Consider the following 16,194-nt stretch of genomic DNA (forward strand, 5'->3'; position numbering starts at 1 on the left):
CACATACACAGCAACAGGTCTCTACAACCCAAGAATTATCCCTGCTGCTCAAATGTGCCTCTGGTGTTGTATGCAAGATCTGCTCTCCAACACCATCTAGTGAAAGAAAACAATATTCCTATCGAGTGGATCTTACTGACTGAGAATTTTTAGTGTAGACAAAGAACAGCTAAGAGAATTCTAGCGCTCCATCTCACGGCTGAGCGTCAACAAATCTAAACAAGGTTATGAAGACACCAAATCTAAAGCTCACTGATGTTACACCGGTGAGCTCTCTGAAAGAATGACATCACTCACTTATAACTCATTAATTTCCTGATCATTATTCCATCACTCATGAGCAAGAGAAATCTTTCCTTTCTTCAAAAAAGCTAATTAATCATTAATAGATAGTTACTAAGTCCTTATGATATGCAAGGCATATGATATAATTGGGCAATATAATTACCAAAATAGACAGACTTTAAAAACAAAGACAGGTAGGGCGGGGTTATGGTGAAGATCACGGATCTTACTGCTTGTTGTGTGTCAATGGTTTTCTTGATCCACAGGAGGAAAATCAGATGCAATGTGTCCATCTAAAGCATCTTTTTCTTTTAACAGCAATATATATGAAGAAGAATAGGACTAAATAAGCCCCTAAGTTAGACATATTTTTTTTTCTACTGCATGAATTCATTTGGTCAAAGACACAGTAGCTTGCTAGTGAGGGTAAATGCCAAACATTTAGGGAAAAGTTACAGGGAAATCCCAAGTCCTGTGAATGAACACTTGAAAATGCTAATTTCAGAAATAATGTAGCATACAAAACCCACACGGAAATGGGATCTTTTAGATATTTGCATTTTTACTACCTACTTCCAGCTTTACTAGGAAGATGCAACCACGGCATATTAGAGGACTTCACCACAGCTTTGGGAAGGCGTGGGCTGAGCCTCAGAAGAAGGCAGCCGGCACCCAGATGATCAAGATGCTGAGTAGGAGATATAAAAAGGCATGAAGCGCTATAAACATGTATCTGATGTCCATAAGGCATAGCCTATGCTCATGTCCTGACATATACTATATCAGAGATAAGCCCTATTATTTGGGACACTAAAGAGGATGCTGAGAAGAAAAGGTAAGACTGAGTCAAGACAGGGTCTGGCCACAAGAGCTGCATGTCATTTGTGTCAATTCTCAATCTCAAAGGACCTACACATCACGTAATGGTTTTCCCTATAGAGGTCCATGTAGAACCTGAGGTATTTAATAATTCAAAATATGCTTTGTATATAGAAGGCTGTGGAATTATGTTCACAATGGCAAGTATATTATCATCTAAATATTACAAGATAGTAAAAACAACTTTGCCCCAAGAAAGCAAGATCTATCTACTGGGGCCAGTAGAAATTTTCTTTCTGGTTTCCTAAGTGTCACCCAGCTCAGCAGTCTGCCACCCAATAACAGCATGATGCCCAAGTAAAAGTTTATTTTTCTCTTAATGCAGTATGCCTAACTCAAGTACAAGTGTCCACCAGAGCAAGGCAGGAGGGTTGTCTTTCCTTCTGTCCCTGTGCCTGCAATGCACATAACCAAGCATGAGAAAGGAGAACATGCCAAACATGATGTCTGGGCTGATTTCTGCAATCATCCTTGCATTTTTCATATATACAGGACAAGAGACAGCTAGTGTTATGTTATGTCAATCTGACCCTAGCTAGAGTTATCTGAGATGAGAGAACCTCAATTGAGAAGATGCTCCATCAGATCCTGCTGTAAACAAGCCTACAGCGGATTAATTAGTGATTGATGGGAGAGGGCCCAGATCACTGTGAGTGGTGCTACTCCTTGGGCTGGTGGTTCTGGGTAAGCAAGAAAGCTGAATGAGCAAGCCATAGAGCAAGTCAGTAAGCAGCACTCCTCCATGGCCACTGTATCAGCTCCTGCCTATAGGTTCCAGCCCTGCTTGAGTTATTGCCCTGAATTCCCTCAGTGATGGACTATTTGTTACCTGCAAGTGTAAGCAAAATCAACTCTTTTCAAGTTGCTTTTGATCATGGCATTTCACTACAGCAATAGAAACTCTAACCAAGACAACCATTAAAAGGGAATTTGAGAGGGGCACCTCTTATTCATACTTTCTGTGTTTATAGATAGGCATTAAGCTATTGTAACAGTGATAATAGCTTCTGTGGGCATCCCTGAAAAAAGAACATGAGAAAAAACTACAGCCCAGTGAGTGATGTAAAGTACGGAATGGACTGGCAAGATAAAGAGAAGGTGTACACACAGAGGAATCACAGCTCACCCGAAGGGGTGGATGTGGTAAGAAAGGGGACTGGATCTATTCCCACCCTTCTTCTCCAACCTGAACAACACAGCCCTTGTTATTGAGATATAGCTAAGTGTGGACTTTGGTACTTATCCCTGATGAATTTTGTATCAAAGAGCGTTGTTTCATTTTAAAAGTAAAAATTGAACTAAATGCTCAAAACTAGTCTTCCTCCCTAGGTTTTGCCAGTAAACTCTGACTAGCCACTTGACAAAAAACTTTGCAGTTTATCCAGTATAACCTCAGTAACTTACTTATTTATTTATTTTTTTAAAAAAAAGCTTTACAGGACTACATTTCTATGTCCCACTTACATGAGTGACTTTAGAAGGACAAAATAGTAATAACTAAAAATGGCATTTGTGGAATTTTTAAAAAAGAATTTATTTTATAAGGGCTGACTTGCTGTTTTGGCATATACCAAATATGAGGTAAAAACAATCTATCAAAACTAGTAATAAAAATAATTTTTCAGTACTACAATTACATAAACTCTTAAATTAGTTTAGTTTCTTTTAAATAATCATTTAAAAAATAGATTACATTGGAAGCATTTTTTTTTTCTATATAAATTCCAACACTCCTGGCTTTGGTTCTGAGTGGATAACTGGAGAGCATGCTTGAGAAAGAAGTGGCTGACATTCTCACATCCACCCATCTAGCCATTTTATTCTCAAAATTGCAATTAGAGCAAGTTCTTCTGCATATGTATTAATATTCTTAAGCTGAACTGCAACATAAATTTTCAATTTTTAAAGAAACTGTCTATGTAGCAACTGAACTGAGCTGAGTAAAACATGTGAGCCAATCTCAAGAGACAAACGAGAAGCCCAAGGATGGATGTCGAGAGCCATGGATCAAAGAGGAAAAAAAAGAATTAAGACACTGTTTAGCAGGAAGGAACTATACAATTATCTTATGCCCAAAGGAATGCCGGCTCTTAACAAAATAAATAAAACAAAAGGTTCTTATAGACTTTTAAGCTATCGATGAAGAATACAGTTTATAGTTAGCCAGTCAGTTCATGCAACTATGGCGTTGAGAAAGAAAAGCAATATTGCACTACAGGGAATTTCTTAGGATGAATCCACCCCTTTCACTGACTCAAAGTCACCAGCCATTTCCTGTATGCATTGGCATACCTGGCTTGCTCTACATTCCGGCAAGTGGACAATACTTGATCAATAAACCTGTGCTCCATCTCTAGGCCTAGGGAGTCTGGAGCTGGGGTCCGCTTCAGGCGCTTGGTTTCTTGGGAATAGCCTTGCTTGCTAGAGTCACTCAGTCCGTCCACGTCCATTGCCTGAGATAGCTGAGGGCTTGTTGGAATCTGGTGCAAGTCATTCAAAGCCCCCCCAGAGCAGTCTGCAGGCGGTGACGGGTGAGTCAGGCTGACAGGAGACCTGCCATTTAAGTGATGCTGAAGGTAGAAGATGTGCCGCCTGTGATTGGGGAGGGGGGGGGAGAAAATCATGACAAAACTCAAAATTCTCAGGCGAAAGAAGGCGATAACTAATATACAGTATTAGCCCACACCCATTTCATTATCCAAAACTGTTGGGGGAAAATAACTGTCAGAGATCTCAGGGTTTCACCCCTCATTCAGGCTGGTGCATGAGAAAACCGCATTGCTCTAAGGGCTTCTCAATAAACATTTACTTGGATCACAGCGAGTTTTCAGCTCTAACGTGAATTGGAAACAGTCAAAGCTCAATATTCACCATAAATTATTATATAAAACAAAACACCAACTTGATTTAGAATCTTACAAGTAATTTAAAAACAAATCACAGTAAACAGTTTCTCCAGACTAGAGATGCTGTTCATAACCTCTACCTAGTCCTTTCTGAGGATATCACTATTGCATTCATTCATTCATTCATTCATTCATTCATTCATTCATTCATTCATTCACAAGCACGTGTACGTTCATGTGTGTGCATGTCTCTCTCTCTCTCTCTCTCTCTCTCTCTTTCTCTCTCTCTCTCTCTCACACACACACACACACACACACACACACAGAGAGAGAGAGAGAGAGAGAGAGAGAGAGAGAGAGAGAGAGAGAGAGAGAGAGAGAGAGAGAGAGAGAGGTATGAATACAGAAGAATACAGAAGTCAGCTTTCTCTTTCCACCATGTTCCATGTTCTAAGTTCAAGGGAGGATAGAACTTAAGGTATCAGGTTAGTTGGCAAGCACCTTTACTCACTGAGCTGGCCCACCTGTCCCTAGTCTTTTTTTTTTTTAAATTAGAATACACCCAAGGTGACTTATTTAAGATTTCTCCTAAACTTCCACTTTAGTCTTACATATCAGTATTCAGCAGAGGTGTGCTGGGCTCTGAGCAGTGCGCATAAAAGATACTATTCCTATTTTCAATTGAGAAACAGCCTGGAATTGCTTATTAAAATGAAAAATTGCTCTGCATAATACCCAAACAGTTTTTCCCAGGGTGCACGTCTGCTTCACAAACTATGATCTGACATATTACAGGTTCTAAGATGTTACATCTCATCATTCATTCAAGGGCTAAGGCCTTAAATATCAACATTTTAAGTCCCTGAGGCCTTCCTATTGTGATGAGGAGATACAGCAGAACAGCAAAGTCTCACGTCCTGTCTTTCTTAAAAGCATACAATCAGAATGCTTCGCTATGAAAAGAGCACTGTCTACTCTTGAAGGTTCTAAAAAATGAAAGATAACTTCTGCCTTCTGAATGTACTTAGTGTGGATTAGTAGTTAACAGACTAAGCAGCCATGAGAAAGATTAGACTGGAGAGAGGTGTGAGGACTCAGTTAACTTAGGAAATACAGTTTTTACAACCCTTATCCTTGACTAGCAAAGACAAGGTTTTAGTTTTAAACTGACCTGAAGCAGATTTTGGACTTGTAAAGATTGAGTTACTTCCAAATAAAGATCCAAAATAACTGAAGCAATGTGTTAACTCACCTGGACTTCATTCCAACATCAACTTTATATAATATCAAATGTACTCAAAATCCAGGTTAATAAAGTCGCTGGCTTTTCTATTTGTTATTATACTAAAGATAATTAATTTGAAGATCATTAGAGTGGGGGACAAGATAAGGCTTATCTTATATCTCATGATCTAATCATTAGTTTTGATCCTGCCTACATCAGAATGATCTGGAAGGTTTTACTTTTCTTAAAAACACGAGGTAGCATTCTATCCAGGATATGCTAATGTCAGGATCTTCAAAGAGTTATAAAACATTTTTATGTTTTCTGTTGTTTCTATACTATGTTGGAAGTAACACAAGTCATTCTGCTGTGTAGTTAGGGGTAAACCTAAACCACAGGCAGAGATGTGAGAAACTTTGTATTAACAAGGACAATGGTGGTGAGGTGATGAACAAAAGCTCTTCCTCACTCAGCCAGGAAGACTCTACAATCAGACAACCATATGTATGTCCACAGACAGAAGTCAGATACATTAGGTTCTGCAGTCTCATATGGACACACCCAGTTAATCACAAGAATGGGTTTTCTCTTTCTTACCTGTGACACCAAAGGGTTTCATGGCCTGGGTAGGAATCAATAAGATCTGTGCAGAATTCCACTTCTTCTTCTAGGAGCTGGGGAAGATTCACGCTTGGCTCCTCTGTTGAAGCCGCCGCCTCATCTTTTGGCTCACTTTTCAAAGAGTTGTGCTGCGGTACAGCACTGTCTATCGTAGTCTGGCTAATCAATGACTTCAACAAGAACTGGCGATAGTGAAATCCACTGTGGTCTGAGACATGCATGGACGCCCAGTGTTTAGTAGAAGATAGTTCATCAAGAAGGATCTTGTAGGAAGAAAAAGGGAAGTGAGAAGAACATGCACAAAGGCTTTTCCTTTTTCATCGACATTGTACGAAACCCTGCATGATGCTCTCTTAGAAGCAGAATGCAGCTAACCAGCTAACTTTCCTCTCACTTTATAAAGCAAAAAAGGATTTTTTTTTTTTGAGCACAGAGTTTACAGACTTGCTATTCTTTCCCTTCACTTTATCACATTGTGGATAACCATCACCATCACCAAAAACCAAAAACTAACAACAAACAACAAGAAGAAAACCCAAACAAACAAAAATAAATTCCAAATTTATGAATTTTTAGGGTATTTATTTACAAGTAATACTGCTGTAGAAGGCAAAACACACAATATAAATTCAGAAGTGCTTTTGATTCTTATTACATTTAATACTTCTTATATTCAACTTGTACAAATATGCACTATACTTTCAGTTAGAGACTCAAAGTAACTACTTTTCATAATAAACACCATAAAGGCAGAGACTGTTTGGCCCCACCTGTTAATTCTAAAGGTAAGCAAAAACTATGATGCGCAAACAATAGAACTGCCCAGAGCTCACAATTGTCAGTCTGCGTCAAACTCCTCTCAGTGGTGATGATAATGAGCCTGTGAGATCCAATTCAGTTCTACAGCATTTAAAACACTGTACTACTACAAAGCAATACATTACATGAATGCTATGGGTTTGGACAACATTTGAGAAGAAGTATTGTTTAGTACCGGTCTGGACGGTGGCTGATACATGAAAAGTGTCATCACAGGCCTGACATTTTCCATTAGGAGTTGGCTTTCCTGGTGGTGTATTGTTTGTTTTTATTTTATTTTGTTATGTTTTGAGACAGGGTCTCACTCTGTAGCTTAGACTTCTGGATCTTTTAAAGGCCAGAATGGCCCCAGACCTGCAGGGTCCTCCTTCCTCAGCTTCGTAAGTGGTGAAGGTGACAGCTGAGAGCCATCAAGCCTGGCTTCTAGTACAAGGCACTCAGACAAGCTAAGGAAAGGACCACATGCCTGTGAGCAGAGACTAGGGTCAAATGCAACCCCAAATGACTTGACCTGCTTCAGGACTCCAGGCAACGGTTTTCCAGAACTGACTGATGCTCTCACATCCCACTTATCCTCGCCTTTGCAGAAGTAATCTTTCCCTCGGAACCTCCACAGTACTTGTACATTTTCACATAAACAGCAGTTGTGGGGAGTCTTCATTATCACTGAATTGTAAGGATGTTTCATTTTTAATAAAACAACAAATTGGTACAGGGTTTTTATCCAGTCCAATTGATGCTTCCATTTTTTTCTATTCACTAGCATCAGAGTAGATTGCAAAGACTTGATGAATAAATAAGAAATTTAACAAAGTCGAGGGCAAGAATAAAGGACTAAGATTACTGGCCTATATGAACAAAGTATACATTTAAATGTTTTTCATATCATCTTCAAGTTTTTGTTTTTTAAATTTTACTTTTGTTGACACAGGATCAGTCTGGTGACATAGTTCAGGCTGGCTTAGAACACGATTTTCTGCCTTAGCCTTTGAGGGCTGGATCCCCAAGTTGTGATGGGTTTAATCATTGCCACTACATTCATTTTCAAAGCTATAGCTAACAATCTCCAAGAAAAACATTTGGCAAACCTACAGCCATTTCTACTTGAACATCTATCTGAAAAATATCATTAAGGCTATTATTATTTTTAAGAATCAGCCCACTGTTTATACGACAGTTAGTTGTCTTTAGAAGCTTTTTTCTTTTAGTGTGGCTTCTCAGTATAGACGGAAAATACCACAGCTATCTAAACTGAATGTATATAACATGAAAAACTTTTACATTATTTTTGACTAGATATTTTTTTCTATTTTAAAAAAGGTTTAATTTACTGTTTAATTTTGAAGCAAATACAGCACATAGATGAACGTTTTTCAATAAAACCAATTTAATTATTTTAAAAATCATCTTAAATGGGCTGGGGAGATGGCTCAGTTGGTGAAGCACTTGTCACACAAGCACAAAGACCTGAGTACAGACCCCCTGTGTTAGAGAGTGAAAGGCAGGAGGATCGCAGGGGTTTATTGATCAGTTAAGACCAGACACTTCAGGTCCAGTGTGAGACTTATCTCAGAAAGCTGAGGGCTGGGTAGATGTCTCAATGGGAAAGCATTTGTTCCATGAGCATGATGACCTGAGTTCAAACTCCCAGTGTCTATGGAGAAAGCTAGGCATGGCTGCATATGCCTGTAATAGGTAGATGCCAAGAACTCACTGGCTGGCCAGCTAGCCAGAAGGGTGAGTTTCTGGACCAGTGAGAGATTATATAGCAAGGTAATTAAGAGAAAGAGGAATAGATGAAGCTGCTTGCCTGTTTGCTCTGGTGCACACAGGCATGCATGCATATAACATGAGAGGCAGGGGGTTCAGGGGACTGGTAGAAAGACCCCCAAATCAACCTCTGGCCTCTGCATACACACATGTGCACAAATACGTCCCAGCTTAAGACTTCTTAAGGAAACAAAACCTATGCTATGCTATTCTTTTCTCTATGTATAAGGATGCATATTAAGTCATAAAAGAAACCAAACATTTCAGAACATTTTCTTATTTTAGGGTATTTTTTTTTTTACTAGAATAAAATGGTATATAGGCAATGGTTTTTTAAAAAGACAGCAATAATTTTTAGATGACTTAAAAACACAGAGGAATGGCTTCACTGTCAGGTGCTGACAAGATGAGTGCCTTTGTCGAATATATCTTAAGTGTCCCTACTCTTTTCCAACTTCCACATAAAATGAAGAATAAGTAAACATAGTAGCAGGCTATACAACAGAGGAGTAGATTGGTCTAGAACAAAGTATGAGAATACTCATGCCAGCCCTCGTATGCTTTTCTAGTAACTCTCCCTCTGATTACAGAAGTGATTGTCCTGGTAAGGTATTTGTCAACGTCATACAAACTAGAGTCACTTAAGATTGAATCTAAATTAAGGAAATTCCTCCATAACACTGGCCCATAGACAAGAGGGGTACTTGTCTTGATTAGTGATTGATGTTGGAGGTCTCATCCCATGGGAAGCAGTACCACCTCTGGGTAAGTGCTCCTGGATGGTTTAAGAAAACAGGCTGAGTAGCAGTTCCTCCATGGTGTCTGCCTGAGTTCCTGCCCTGACTTCCTTTGGTGATAGAGTATAACCTGAGAGTTATAAGATGAAATAAACTGAACTTTAACTAAGACAGTAGTAACAAAATGATCACTATAGAAACAGTAATAATAAGGAAGAATAAAAAAACTTCCACTGGGAGATAACTTTTGAACTGATTCTATTCTGCTTAAATTTTAAGTGCATTAGTGATGGCTAATATTCACTGTCAACTTAGCTGGATCTACAATCAGTGTGGAAATAGACTTCTGGGTATGTCTATGTGGGAATTTCTACAATGATTTAACTAAAGGCAGACTCATCCTCAATGTGGATAGAACCATCCCATGGGCTGGCCGTGGAGTGAGGAGAAAGTGTGCTGAGAAGCAGCATTCACCTTGCTCTGTTGCTGACTGCGGACTCAATGTGGCCAGCTGCCTCATGCTCCTTCTGCCATGATGGACTATGGTCCCTCAAAAGTGTAAGTCAAAACCCTCCTCACACATGTTTCTTCTTGTAGGTGTTTGGTCACAGTAACAAGAGAGTGGGCAAAAGGACGCTGCTACTGCAATGACCACTCTGCAATAGCACTTTTCATTATCACCAGCAGTTCATCCTCAAGATGAGCATTTGACTAGTCCCGTATTTCTACTCACATATGAGTAACGCTCTTACACATAAAACCATGCGCATATCTAATCTCCTATTCAGGAAGATAAATTGTACAGCCTTCCAAGAATGCACATAATAATATTTGTCATTGGTCTTATAAAGTTGTCTTTTTTGCTGGAGTCCAGCCTGGCACCAGTACTTTGAGGAAGATAGTGATGGGGTATGGAGTTCGTGGAAAGGCCAAAGTTTATTTATCCTTGGCAATTCTTCTGTCTACAACTCTTTGCTATTTTAAGACCAGTATACAATGATTTTGCATTGGTTTGCCTTGTAGCTCTTTGCTGGTCTTCACTGGGCTTCGCCTATTCTGGTCTTTGCCGACTACACTCTTGCATTGATTTGCCTTGCTTTCTTTGCTGATCTTCGTTTGTCGTGACTTTATATAGAGAAACACACCAAAGAACATCTGGTAGTATTCCAGCTGCTTTGTGTAGCTTCCATGGACTCATGTGCTGGTCAGCAGAGCTTCCCCGTTTCTTCTGGATGAGCTACTGCTTGCTACTGATTTGTGTTTGGTGTTTGGTAGACTGGACTGCCACTGCTGATTTCTATTTGGTGTTTTGCTAATGGACTGGACTCCTGACAAAGATTGGAATCGCCCCAAAGAACTATTTCTAAACTGGTCCACAACCTCTGATTCTTATTAACCTTTCTTTTCCCCTACTTCTGGTAGGTGGTAGGCTAGAAGGGAGGTTGGAGTATTGAAAAAACATGATTTTTAACTCTCTAAGCCTACAAGTAATTGATTAAAAATGTATACACTTGTGATATACAATGTAATCATAAGTGTGTATACATTGTGGGATTATAAAAACCAAGCTAGTTACTTCACAGAGTTATCTTTTTTTTTTTATCATGAGACTATTTAAGATATCCCTGCAGCAAGCTTTAGCTAGATACATAAGATATTATTCTTTTAAAAAGTATTGATTTTTGTGTCTGAGTCATTTGTTTGCATGCATGTATCTTGTGCCTGTGGAGATTAGAGGAGGGTGTCAGATCCCTAGGAATTAGTGGTAGAGGCAGTTATGAGCACCATGAGGGTACTGAGAAACAAACTCCAGTGCTCTGTTAGAGCACTGAGTGTTCAACCCTTGAGTGATCACTAAGCCATTGCTACACATGACACTATAATTCTGGACACTAAGCTGCGCGAGGTCTTTAGTGACTATCCATTCCACCTAAGTAAACTCTCCTTTCTTTATCACTTTCTCAGCATTTCCAATTATCATTCTATTGGTTTCCAGTGAATTCAAACGTTTTTAGGTTCCACATAAAAGTGAGATTATACAACATTTACATGGCTTACTTTTACCTAGCATACCATCCTCCAGGTCTCAGATTCTTCTCAGATTTTTAAATCTATTTTAGTTCAGTATACACCTAAAAAAAAATTTCTAACTTAGTTATCACAAACTGAGCAAAAATTCTTTTTTCTGTGTAGCATGTCATATTTTTTTTAATGGAATCTTCACATAATGATATGTACTAAGAATTATTTCTGGAGTTTATATATTTTTATCATTACCTAGTCTATTTTTTTAAAAAAAGTCCTGTATTTTAATTACTTAACATAATTAAATACCTAATGCCATAGTGTCTGTTTAATTTTTTTAGCTGTTTTGTAAGCTTTTCTTTTCTAATCAAAGTTATATACCTCTATTTTTTGCATATTCAGAACCATGTTAACATTATTTGCTGATTTCAAATGTTTTGTTTTTATATACACACATCTGCAAAAAATCCCCCCATTACCAGAGGTATCATTTCCCATCTCCCACTCATCAGGGAAATGATTATATCATTTCTGAATCTGGTTACTTTTAATCATGTTTTCAGATTCACTTACATCACATAGTGTTCCAGTGTTTCATTCCTTTATTATGGTCAGCAGTCCATTTTACTGAGACATCACTTCGGGCTTTCCTTTTCTCATTTGATATATATTTGAGTTGTCATTAGTCTGGGGCTATAAACACCCTCACTCACTCATGTTTTAGTATGAACTTACCTACAGTTCTCCAGAGGCATAAAGAACCATTCTTTTTCTTCCAAGAGTACGATCTACTGGTTTTAGCTATACCTGATCCCTCCCACATACAGCAATTCTACAGTTTCCTCTTTTTTTTTAAGTTAAGCTGTTTCCCATAGTTGATTGACCTTCAACTTCACCTCTGTCAACTGCCCCAGCCCCAGGAAGATTTAGAATCCTAACACCATAAACATAAACAACAACAACAACAACAAAATGGAGATGATTTTGTAACAGAAAAAGGAACATAGGGGTTCTCATTCTGAATGCTGAGTACTAAATGTTCCAAATGATCCAAGTATAGCTAAGTCTAAGCCCCAAAACACTCCAGAAACGTCCATCTTCCCATTTCTGAAGGAAAGCAAATGCTGTGAGAGGTGAGAGCCACACTGAACCTATGGAGAACACCTCTGTGTGTAGATGTCACCTGATTCTGATCCAAGGCCTGCAGAGGCCTTGGGATTCAGGTGATTTATAGGCTCTTTTCCAAGTCTGTCCCTGCTCTCCCCTTTCTGAGAGCAAAGGCTATGAGCATGAATCTGCTATTTCAGTTTGTTGACATGTGTCCAGAGAATACCATGAGATAATTTCAATTCTCAGTAGTTTAATAATCTTAATGAGTTGTATATGCCTTTGGTTCTATAGGCCTTTGGTTCTATAGGCCTTTGGTCTACCAACCTATTTCCTTTACTGGTGGTGTCTCAAGCTGTACCAGTGGGAGATGCAAACCCTTCTGTAATTATGAGGATTTCTCTGGAACCCACAACTGCCTTGATCCTCTGGGGCTGCTGGAACATTACTTTCAGGGATAAATTACTACAGAGATTTAAAGGGTGATGGGCACCATTGGCCATGGAGAAATAGTAATAGTCCTACCTTCAGATCCAGCTTGGCCACGTTCTGTAAAACCCAGATGCGATGGGACCAGGCATTATAGTTGCTGGGGTATCTTCCTGCTGCTTCACTGCAGACTTCCATCTCTTCCTGTATTATCCGCTGTGTCCTCTCTTCAGGAACTGCACCTAAACTTCCTTTGGCCACAGAGGAAGGCAGGGATGTTTCCTGACTTAGCTGTTGCAGCACCCAGCGCCTGTTAATACAGCATGGATGAAAGAAGAGGAAAGAACACGGGGGGAGAGAGGAAAACAATCATTTCCCTGGTTCCTAGTTTCTATGTACAGGTAATAAAAATAAGTTCTCTATAACCTGGGATATGGGGATAGCAAGGGGCTGCTCTGGAATACAAGTCAACTTAACAGTGTGGGCCAGAAAGGGGACATGAGAATGACAGGAAAGGGAATCTTTTCTAAAACTTAAAATCTGTCAGAAAGAAGTCATCAGTTCCAAAATGCCAACTTCTAAACACTACTTGACCAAGAAATACAAAGGGAGCCAGGGCACCTGCGTGTGTGGCAAGCTGGGCACAGGGCTGAGGGCACGGTGAGGAGGCAGCTGACTCGTGTGTGAGTCATGCTGCACGCCTCTCCTGCATTTGTTTGCAAACAAATGGCTCTGTTTTGATAGCTTTCATTAAACAAAATTTCTACATTTCAGCATAAAATGTGGAAAAAATATATTGAGGCATCAAGGTCTACAATGTCCTTAACCACAGATTTTCCTTTTGTCTATGTATAATTTGCATCAGCATACATTTCAGTCAAAAGCAACAGAAAAGGTTCCTAACCAGTTTATAATTTTATGGAAGCATACCTTCAGTCTGAAAAATTTCAAACTCATAGGTCAGAAAAATGAGTAAGAATATTCATTTCATTGTTAAACAATGAAGTTTTACAACAAAACTGTTTTGCTCTTAAACTACAGATTCCCTCCCCAATAACTGAGATGTGTATTTAATAGTTTCCTTCTGGCACCGGCCCCACCCTCATCCCTCCACCCCAATTCTAGCACTTGGCTCTCCAGCACTCGGCTGTCTGGGGCATACCATGCCAATTTTTGGTAAGGAAGAAAATACAGCTAACTGTGGCGTGGTAAGAGCCCACTCACAATGCTAGCCCAAGGCAAGATTACAGCCATGATACTTCAAACCTGCCCAAGAACCCAACAGTGCTCATGACAGAAATGTTTGAGGTGTAAGGAGGACAAACTGCCTGAAAATAACTCCTCCAAACCAGTAGGCCACAGCACTGTAGTTTAGCGAAGGGAAAGAAGTTACATGAGACGTCAGAAAAGCATGTTTCCCAAGAACAGAATTTTCAGTCTTTACTTGTATTCTGGCTGTCTCTGATTCCCACCCTAAAGATGCTCCTTGCATTCATGGTTTTAATAGCTTTTCACTTAGTCCAAACATCAATCACCTCAGTTACCTTTAGCCTCTTTAAAATTTACTTTTAATCATCTCAACAACTAGCCCACCATGCTTACTAGGAAGACAAGCTTATAGGGGGCTGGTCTGTTGCTGGGTACACAAATCCTAAATTCTAAAATCTAAAGATCTGGTTGCCATCCAGACGGGTACACCCTCAAATAAGGAAAGAGCCTGTGACTGCGCAGCAGAGAGAGGTGGGACCTGAGAAATTAAGTGAGGAGGTCCTGGGAAAGACCATGGGGAGAAGGAGGAAGATGGAGAGAGCGCATCTCCATTAGATGGGATGGACCAGGAACATATGGCTGAGAGAAATGCCCCGAGGACAGACTGATGGATCAAACCAGCCTGGGCGAGACAAGGTGCATGGTTTGGATGCAGGTGAGGCTCACAGCTTGTAAATAAAACATCAGGATTTCATGTCTTTTATATGAACTAGCTAGAATATATAATTCATTTACACAAGCCCATGTATTAGAGTTAAGTATCTAAATGCAATCTCCAAAATGGTTACAGATAGGTGAAAGCAGCCAGCATTAGTGAGCAATTATGTGCCAGGCGCTGTTGCAGTGCTTGTATGAAAGATTTCAAGAGCACTGAATTCAATGAGACAAGTATAAGTATTGCTCATGTTTTATGAATATGAAAACTCAGACTTGGAAGGACTTGCTACCATGGGCACTCAGTAACAAGTGATAATTCTTAGAAACAAATGTATGTAATGTGACTTTAGAATTCAAATTCTGAACCAACAACTGTGCTTCATAAGCTGCAATCTTAAATACAAAACTGTGAATATAAAACTATCAAGCACACCTGTGAATCCATGTCTCTGGACTCTTAGGAAACTTAGTTAAGGCCAATTTTCCCAGATGTAGATCCTTAATTGGACTTAAAGTGCCAGAGAGGATGAGCTCTTTCCTGTAACAAAAAGAAAACTGTTACTTTTCTATTAAAGCATTCCTTACTGCTTTTAATAAAATTCATTAATAAAAACCACCAAGAGATATTAAAGAATAGACAACAAAAGAGAGAACCTACATAAAGACCAGGCACCATAGCAGGAGTCTGCAATCTCAATTGCTAGGGGGTAGGGGGACTGGGGCTATGTCTCAGATCACCACCTAGGCATCATCTGTAACACAACAGATATGCAAATTTCTAGGTCTTATCCCAGAGAAACTAAACCAGAAATGGTGTGAGTGAACCATATTAAAGTTTTAAAGTTATTGGTTCAGAGTTTATTATCACCTTGGATACTTTTTTGTCAACTTGGCAAAAGCTAAGGTCATCTGGGAAGAGGAATCTAAAATGAGAAAGAACGTCAGCATTAAACTGGCCGATGGACAAGCCTGTGCGGCATTTTCTTGATTAACGATTGCTATGGGAGGGCCCAGCCTACTGTGGCTATGGTACCCTTGGTCCTGAGTTATACATGAAAGTGGGCTGAGAGAGCATGGGAGGCAAGCCAGTAAGCTGTGCTCTTCCACTTCTTCTGCTTCCATTCCTGTTTCCAGGTTCCTTCCTTGAGCTCCTGCCCTGACTTCCCTCACTGATGTGTGTGTGACCTAAGACTTCTAAGCTGAGATAAACCCTCTTTTCCCTGAGTTGATTTGGGTCATGTGACCTGAGACTTCTAAGCTGAGATAAACCCTTTTTTGAGTTAATTTGGGTCATGGTGTTTTATCACAGCAATAAAAACTTGACTACGACAAGAGTCAACCATAGTTTGGACATTTTAAATAGTAAATTTCAGAAATAATCATTTAGCTGAAAAACAAAACTTCAATAAAAATACTTTTTGTCTGAATTAATCAAATGTGATCTCTCTTCCAACCCTCAAATGTCAGAGAATTCAAGTGCTCACAGTATCACAATGGTTATACTAAAGGCCCGTGGCCTGAAATC

At 39.5% G+C, this 16,194-nt stretch overlaps 1 protein-coding gene across 1 annotated transcript in view; it reads right to left on the reverse strand.

Moving 5' to 3' along the window:
- Window positions 1-1,004: 1,004 nt before the first annotated feature.
- The window catches only part of Ptar1 (protein prenyltransferase alpha subunit repeat containing 1), a 34,142-nt gene continuing 18,952 nt past the window's right edge, over window positions 1,005-16,194 (reverse strand). Inside the window, exons 4-7 of the mRNA XM_028764103.1 lie at window positions 15,103-15,207; window positions 12,840-13,053; window positions 5,833-6,119; window positions 1,005-3,756 (exon numbers count right to left, since the gene is read on the reverse strand). Coding sequence (XP_028619936.1) covers window positions 3,411-3,756; window positions 5,833-6,119; window positions 12,840-13,053; window positions 15,103-15,207 — 952 coding nt within the window. The 3' untranslated portion in view covers window positions 1,005-3,410. The remainder of the gene's footprint in view (window positions 3,757-5,832; window positions 6,120-12,839; window positions 13,054-15,102; window positions 15,208-16,194) is intronic.

The sequence above is a fragment of the Grammomys surdaster genome, unplaced genomic scaffold (genome assembly GCF_004785775.1).
Source record: "Grammomys surdaster isolate TR1022 unplaced genomic scaffold, NIH_TR_1.0 141, whole genome shotgun sequence".
NCBI classification, from domain to species: Eukaryota; Metazoa; Chordata; class Mammalia; order Rodentia; family Muridae; genus Grammomys; species Grammomys surdaster.